Source organism: Mixophyes fleayi, chromosome 8, assembly GCF_038048845.1.
Source record: "Mixophyes fleayi isolate aMixFle1 chromosome 8, aMixFle1.hap1, whole genome shotgun sequence".
Classification (NCBI taxonomy): Eukaryota; Metazoa; Chordata; class Amphibia; order Anura; family Limnodynastidae; genus Mixophyes; species Mixophyes fleayi.
Window position 1 is genome coordinate 106,555,430 of NC_134409.1, and position 8,923 is coordinate 106,564,352.

Here is an 8,923-nt window from a genome sequence, read left to right on the forward strand (position 1 = left end):
ATTCTGGTTATTTCTTAGCTCATTCCATCAATGTAATCTGTAATGTTTTACTAATTTCAAGGGTGTATTTGCCCTTAAGAGACATGGCGGACCGAAGAAGCCCCGTCTCCCCCAGTACTGCAGACACCTAAGACTTGGGGTCTCATCAATGATTGTGTGTATACTTTTGCAGTATAGATTGTCGTTATTCTGTGGTTTAGGTATTGTAAAAAGTAGCCGCGCAGTGACGCGGCTGTAGTCAGGCGCTGGTAAAGACACCTATAGGGGGCTTCCGTTGGGGTGACGCTGCTCGGGGGACTAGCGCTTCCGGACTGGGACCCGCTTGTCTTAAAGTGAACCGCTGAGCTGCCACCATGTTCGACATATTCGCCTCTATTCCTACTCAAATGGTGAGCAAACATCTGGCAGATGCCACTTGTGGCACAGTGTGTATTTGTGAGGGATGCAGGTGTGTGTTAATGTGTCCTGTACCATGCATGTTTCCTGGGCAGATTGTAAATATCTGTCCCTAATGGATGTTATCCCCACAATATATTCTTATTCTATATAAGTTAGTATTTATTAAAGAGTATTGAATTGTAAAAAAATAAAATTCTAACAAAGTCCACTCAACATATGGGGGTTTATACTTAGTTGGATGCATATATGTCCATAAAAAAAGCCAAGAAGTTTAATAGAGTATTTACATCCATATACAGAATCTCATGTATGTCATGATGCATCCAGAACTGCACCAGTAGCATATATGCCAGCTTTATGTCAGGTGTACAGCATATTCAGTTAGACCCAACCAGATCATAAGCACAATTTTTTTTTTTTAACATTTGTTTTTGTAGTGAAAAAAGCATTCACGATTGGTTTTGATTGAAATAATAATAATAAAAAAACCTTCTATAATACAGCAGGTATAATCTTCTTTCTTGTGTATGAATGAAAATAGCAAAAATAATTTCTAAGAGAAGCCCACAACAATTGTATGTAGACCCGGCGATCAATGAAGAAAGCACTATCGGCTTTAGAGGTCAATAAGAAGCTGCTAACTAGTGCTGGCAACTGTTATGATCATCAGTATGTATTTACAGCAACCCTCAAGCTGAGGAAAGCTGAACATTCTAGGGTATTCAAAATATGTCTGTCTATTTTTGCTTCCTGGGTCAGAAATCGTGAGCAGAACATAGTTATTTTGGTCTTGCCTTGGATTATCATTAAATTTATTTATGCATCCCTGAACCTTGTCCGATTGAGTTGAAAATATCTCTGGATTCAAAGCCTGTTGCTGTATTTGATTTAGAAATTGCCTCCGGTCACGTTTATCATAGAATGATTGAGTGTGCCCTCTTGCATGTTTATATAATTGAATATGGTTGTATTGTCTGTCTGCATTTTCACTTTATCATGCTCTGAAATGTCTAGTGTCTGCACTGGGTTCTGTGACAATCGATATCCATTGAGGGGTTTACAGAGATAAACCTCTCCTGAGGTTGGACACTGACTGAAAATGTATCAAATGACTGTTGTTCTTGAGACTTTGTTCCATTTTTTGAGAGATAAATTAAAACTGAAATAGATGCAGGTGAATAATTGTGCACTAGACCTTACTAGATCACCAATTTGCCTGTCATCCTAATACATCTCAGGGTGAACTCCATGTTTAAGCTCAAAATATTTGAGATTCTTGAGGAAGTGAGACTTGAAGGAGCTCCAAGGAACTCATTCTCATGAACTAGTTGAACATGTGATTATTGCCAATTCACATTCCATCCATGCAACTGTAATTCTGAAACAGCAATCTGAACATAAAACGTCAGGTTTTCTCTATTGGTTGTCTTAACTAGGATATCATTTAGGTCAGTGATAGGCAACCTGATACGCCTCAGGGGCCGCGTCTAATCTACGTAAGGGCTGCACATTTTGCTTAATCTCAATAATATGTTAAAACAATATATTAAAAAATTAAATAGACACCCATCTGCCATAACATATCACCAGGCATTTTAAATGTCTTAAGTATTGCATTCTATAACAATAACTGTCAATAAAGCAGGATGGAGGTGGGGGACCACAGGTAAAGGACTAGAGAACCGCATGCAACCCTAGGGCCGCCTGTTGCCCATCATTCTTTTAGGTAGACATAGATGTCAATTGCATTGACACATACCGACACTAGAAGAACTAATGGCATATTTTGTAAACTGGGATGTAGTCAGTCTGAAGGGGAATAGCTTGGTGTTGAAAGTGGGAGAATTCAGAATTGGAGAAATATGTACTGACGGGATTGGTATATGAAGATGTGCATCCTTCAGGTCTATTTTTGTAAGCCAATTGTCTACTCTCAATTCTTATAAGACAGTCTCCAGAGATTCCATTCTGAATTACATTACAGTGAGATGAGTGTTCAGCTTGCTTAGATCTAAAAGTATAGTTCTAAATTCACTTGAGGTCTATCAAATTACCAAAGATTACAGTAGATTTCTCTTCTGTAACAGACTCGTCTTCTTAATTAGATTTTATCCAATAGTTTTATTATTTATTATTATTCATTTTGGATTTTGGAATTCTCAGATCTATTGATGATTCAAATACTGATTTTATGGGGAGAGATCCTAATTCTAGATGGCATCCTCTTTTATTGCATGGTGGCACAATGACATTGCTGCACTGGCAGTATGTGTTTAATTCATAGTAACATATTTGATGAGGTTGAAAAAAAGACACCAGTCCATCAAGTTCAACCTATTTTTGGATCTCCTGCGATCCTGCACTTATATTTGAAATTGATCCAGAGTAAGCAACCGCCAATCTGTTTCAATTGTGAAAACACCCCCAGACCCAATATTGCAGTCCTATTTTTACCCTATATCCACTGCTGTCCTTCATTTTAATTAAGGGTCGTATCCCTGGATACACTTTTCCACTAAAAATTTGTCTAACCCTTTCTTAAACATATCTATTGAATCTGCCATCACAACCTTCCCTGGCAGTGAATTTCATATCTTGACTGCCCTTACTGTAAAGAAACCCTTCCTTTGGTTGTGAAATTTTTTCTTCTCTAAACTTAGGGGGTGACCGCGTGTCCTGTGTATAGTCCTTGGGGTAAAAAGTTCCCATGAAAGTTCTCTGTATTGACACTTAATGTATTTGTGCATAGTAATCATATCTCCTCTTAGACGCCTAAACTGGCTAACCTTTCCTCATAGCTTAATGACTCCATACTCTATCAATTGCCGTCAAATTATTCCAGTCAGTGGCAATTCGGCAGGTGGCGGCTGAGATTTTATGACGTGCCAGTTTGTTTTGATATCTGGTTGCAGCGTGAAACCCAAGGGGCAGAAGAAATTTTTTGGATCTAGAGGAATGTCTGTTTGGATCAGGGATTATATCAGGTTCTTGATATCTAGTCAAAATTGGGTAGCTTCGGGCAATTCACCAGATGTGAAGAAACGTCCCTATACCAGAGCATACACGCCAGCATCTGTCTGAAGATTCGGGCAACATTTTGTGAAGACGGGTTGGGATATAATACCATCTATACAAGAGCTTTTTTTACGTTCTCTTTAATCTTAACACCTATAGAGCTAGAAGCAGCGCTTTCGCGTATTTCGGTCCAGTCATCATTGTCGAAAGGGTCACCCAGGTCTCGTTCCCAAGCTATTTCGTGGAGGTCCGATTAGAATTAGTAGGGAGAGTGAGTTCAGAATATATTGTGGAAATATAGCCAGGCATGCTCTGCGCAAGCACAACGCCTTGATTGTGGTGAACGGGCGGGCAGTAAGATGTGCTTTAACAGAAGTATGAAGATTGCGTATTTGCAGATACTGGTAAAATTATTTAGATGGTATATCAATTGCTGTTTGAATGTCAGTGAAGAGGGTGGAGCGGGAGATATCATTTAAAAAGCAGACTCCTTTGGAAAAATAAGGGAGGATGCACAGTGTAGTAGCAAACCTGGCTGGAGTTCCGTATTGTTGAATTATTGAAGAGGTATGCGTGGAGAAGTCGTATCGCCTAGATGAGGAGTTCCATATTGCCAAGGAGTGTGCAACTGTTGGATGAGTCAGAACCCGTTTGGGGCGACGAGCCAGAGGAGGGAAGCAGTGGTAAGCAAGTCCAGGCCTTTGGCCTCAACTGACACCCAGACCCTAGAGTAATGTATTGGAGGAATTTGAACACATAGGGAGGGACCTGAATGGGAAGGGTCTGGAACAGGTATAACAATTGCAGAAGAATATTAATTTTTACCTTGTTTATACGGCCTATCCAGGGGCCTGATTCATTAAGGATCTTAACTTGAGAAACTTCTTATTTCAGTCTCCTGGACAAAAGCATGTTACAATGCAAGGGGTGCAAATTAGCATTCTGTTTTGCACATAAGTTAAATACTGACTGTTTTTTCATGTAGCAGACAAATACTTGTTTGCTTATTTGTACACTGAAATTTAAAGTTGATATCTGATTGGCTCGTATCTTTGCGGCCAGGGGTTCGATCACTAAAGCAAAAATAAGTAGGAAAAGGGGGCATTCTTGACATGTGCCGTTGAAAATAGTGAAGGAAGATGAAGTGAGCCCTTTAACTGACATTCATACACATTTATATTTCTGATTACTACATCTGGAGGTACCTGAAAGGAAGTATTCTGTTCAGATTTCCAGTTAGCAAGATGACTGCATCATCTTCCAGATCATTTCTTTCTAAACCGAGCAGTCTGTTGGTTGGACTGACTCAGTCTACTCTGTGAGGAAGGAAGGTACTTTTTCACAGCAATATACTTTGATATGATTTGGTCTAGTTTAGCTTTAAACAAAAGACCTCCCTCAAATGGCAACAAGCAAATGATGCTCAGATGTTAGGCATCCTGCCATTGTCTCAACCATAATATTCGATGACCTGTGAGGCCATAGGCATAGCTGCAAAACAAAAACTGGTTGATTCAATTCTCAATGGAGTACCCCTGGAACTGTAGTGGGGGTTCACAGATTTTTTTTTGCACCTTAAAGAGGTACATAGAAAAATCTGTAATGTTGGGGTACTGTACTACCCGCAAATGAGTTCAACCAGACACAGCTGTGATGTTCGGTGGCTCATGTCAGGAAATTTAATTCCACCCAAAGACTCCAACTCTAAATAGTCACCTTGTTCCTTTGCTCATCCTTGCAGCGCCCCCTACGGTCTTGGCCTGGCTGCAATAGGAACAGAAGAGGCTTAGATAATATGGTTGTATGGAAAGTCCCTGGAACTCTGGTTAGTGGGAGGGGCACCTCCAATATATTTTAGTAGGTGGCAGTTAAGACTTAAAGGACTCCTATACTACTGTTCCTCTTTAGGCCTGGATGAGAGTCCAGAATGAGAATAAATAAAGAGTTTTGGTAATGCAGCCTGATTTGCACTTGTTTAATTTAAGTACCAACAGCAGAAGCAGAACTAAAGCAGAGAAGCTTAGAGCATTAACATCCATCAAACAGAACTTACTATGTAGGTCTTCAGTTATAACTGTTGGTGCCTTAATGCCATCCAGCCATGTCATGAAGGAAGAAATAAATAAGACTTGCTGCGCCTATACCTCTGATGTGGGAAAAGACTTTTACTGCACAATACAAAGTCATTGCTGCTGACTGCATCATTGGTTCATCCACAAACTAACACTTGTGGATTCTTCAGTGAATGAAGAAGCATGGCCTTCAACGTAGAGCATGGGGATATTTGAAGGACAGGGAAAGAGTATAGTAACAACTGAGAGAACATTTTAAGATGGTTCTTCATGTTATTTCCATGGCGGGGGGGAATCATGTTTATGTGCCTTGCTATGTTAAGGGAAAAGGAAATTAGTATGTAAATTCTGCCCATCAAGACACATGTACAAATGGATTAATTTGGATTAAGGGCTCGAGGTTGGCATTCACTGCTATTGTTCTTTAATACCAGATTAAGAATTTACTAGTAAGAGAAAATTGGGATGACCCCATACATAAATTGTGCCTGCGACTGAGAGCGGTGGAGGTACATTGTCATCGTCCTTTCAATGCTTCTTGATCGGTTAACCCTACTCTATTTACTCATGGCAAGTGAATGGAATGATGTCAGTGGAGTGCCCTCCATCGACCTCCATGTCCGGACCACGTGATTTTTAAGGTGCTACAGTTCTGCACAGTGGTTGAAAAAAAGAGCACAGATAAAAAACAAAGGGACTTAAAAGATGAACAAAATAAATGCAGACTTTTAAACAAAAGGTAGGACTATCATACAATTCTGTGGTGTGTGTAACTGTATTAAGAGTATAGTACAGTGAACTAAGATGCTTACATTGTAATTGCAACCTCTAGCACAGTACTTATGTTTCCTGATGTCCTTTCAGTTTCTGAGTTACCGCAATTCTATATTTTTCGAAAAGCAAGAAGGTGTTACAATCAGAGTTTCTCTATGAAGATTTGATCTGGCTTCAGATATGTCCCATCATTCTATAGTGCCTGAGTGCAGTAAAGGAGCCAGTTCTAATAGTTACCAATCAATGCTTTGGAGAAGAGGGGGAGAATTGACTGATTAGATCTGTTGGACACAGATTGGGTATTATACACAGAAAATAAAGTTTACTTAGTTTTGGAATTATTTCATAAGATCATCTAGACTTTGTCTGGCCTCCATGCAATACCAAATTTCATGTAATCTAATCAAGTTCAAGATGGTGTAGTTCATATTGTGATTCAGTTTTTATGATGCCCTTTTTAATATCTTGGTTTTTCTTTTAGGATTACAAAGGTCAGAAACTTGCAGAACAGATCTTTCAAGGGATAATACTGTTTTCTGCAGTAAGTAAAATCTTTTTCTTTTTCTTTTTTCAAGTTTATATGTTCTTTGAACACAAAGTAATCAGTTTGGGGGAAATACTTTTTAAAGCCACATAGGACTTCGAATCGCTCAGACTTATTACTCATCTGTACCCAATTTGCAGACACAAATTGAGCAGACCTTATCATTCATTAGGTGGACTGAACACGTTCCACATACACCTATGTGTGTCTAAGTCAATAATTTTGGGGCCACATTGCCAGTTTGGCTGGAAAAGACAAAGCATGGTGACATGACAAAGGATACTTTTACCTTAAGGATTTTTTTTTATTTGAAATTTTATATACAGCAATGATGTGTGAGGGGGTAAGAAAGGAAAGAGGATTTGGGTAGGGGAACCAGGTTTTCATATTGTTATACATGTGTTGTTACAGTAGGTAGTGAAACCAGAGCAACATTTTGTACACAACATACAGAGATAGTTAAAATTGATTCCTATCATCCAATATGGGATTCTAAGTACAGGTTTCGTGCCAGAAATTCATCAGAAGGCACATTGTGAGTGCATCATTATGTATCGTGGAGTATGGGTATAGTGTATTGCTACTGCTAGAACTTTTATAGCAGTGCTATTCATATGTGGAAGAAGTAGGCAGAGTTTATTATTGCAACTTTTTTTTTTGTAACTCAATTTCCAAAAAGGTGCAGGTTTGTGACACAAAGCATGCACACCTCTAACTACAGTCAGGCCTAGGTGTAAGACTAAATGCTAAGGTTGTAGACTTGTTGCATACGGTGCAGCTTTTTTTCGGTGGCATTCTGGCTGTGCAGTTTTTGCCCAGAACAGTTTTCTATAAATGCACCAAAAAGTTACTTTTAATACTATTTATTACAGTATTTACACATTACATACATCATTGCTTGATGGCAAACCCAAATGAAATATATATATTCAAACAGAAATCTAAATGAAGTACAATTTTAATGACATAAGTCTTTTATAGTATGAACCTTCAATAACAGTGAAGCAGGAAGCATGGATTATGCCAGGGCTGGAGATAGGGTGCTACATATATGGATTGATTTCTGAACGCTTAAATATATCATTTAATAATTGTTAGATAAAAATGGAAAGTAACAATGGTTGAAAGTCTTGATTGAATGTAAACTTGTCTCTTGCAGGTGGTCGGCTTCATCTATGGCTATATCATTGAACAGTTTGGATGGACAGTGTACATAGTAATTGCAGGGTTTGCTGTGTCTTGCTTGGTATGCTATTTTCCTAGTGTAATTATTGTTTCAGGAAAGGAAGATGGTTTAGATTAAAGGGTTATCTTCTTTTTTTGTTAATTATTACTATTATTATTATTAGTTTTATTACTCTAAGAGCACGCTGTGATCTGGATTTCACATTTTTGGCCTAGATCACTTTTTTTTATGTTGCGTGCCTTCTAGTTTCAACCTTCACTATAAATTTATATGATGTTTTTTTTTCTTTCTATGCGGGTAGGCATACTTAAGATTACATATATAAAAATGCAGTAGCATGGTTAAAGATGGAGCAGCCTTTTTTTCTAAATAGATAACAAAATAGAAAACCATTGACCACAACAGATCATCTTTCCTGTGTTTATTGCAGTTAACACTTCCTCCATGGCCAATGTATCGCCGCCATCCTCTAAAATGGCTACCCGTCCAGGACTGCTCTGTGGATGACAAGAAACAGCAGGACAAGAAATCCAAAAAGCACAAATGATTCCCCACCAACGGGCACCACCACCAAGTCAGAGGACCACGTATGAAAAATGGACTTGAACTGATATGTTTTCTGCTAAGCAGAACACTGTGCTTATAGGGTTTGCGTTCATGGTAATGTCTAAATGTCCAATAAAATTTCTGTTATTTGGTTATGCCTTATGCTATGTTGCTATTCATTTATACTTTGGCAATAAGTGGTGACTTTTTTCAATTGAAATGGTTATCTGCTCAAAGTCTGAGCTAACATTTGTACGGACTGAGGGAATATTCACGAGTTTAGCGACTGTGAATTTGACCTCACCTGGCTCTTGCTGAGTAATGACAAAAAACCTGTACTCTACAACTGTACTGTAGATATTGAATTAAAGCCTACTTTGCATTTTA

At 38.6% G+C, this 8,923-nt stretch overlaps 1 protein-coding gene across 1 annotated transcript; it reads left to right on the forward strand.

Annotated features, from left to right (window-relative positions):
- The first annotated feature begins 263 nt into the window (after window positions 1-263).
- Window positions 264-8,923, forward strand: SPCS1 (signal peptidase complex subunit 1). The gene is made up of 4 exons (XM_075183100.1): window positions 264-389; window positions 6,742-6,801; window positions 7,964-8,050; window positions 8,421-8,923. The coding sequence occupies exons 1-4, from the start codon at window positions 354-356 to the stop codon at window positions 8,535-8,537; spliced, it is 300 nt and encodes a 99-aa protein (XP_075039201.1). The 5' UTR covers window positions 264-353; the 3' UTR covers window positions 8,538-8,923.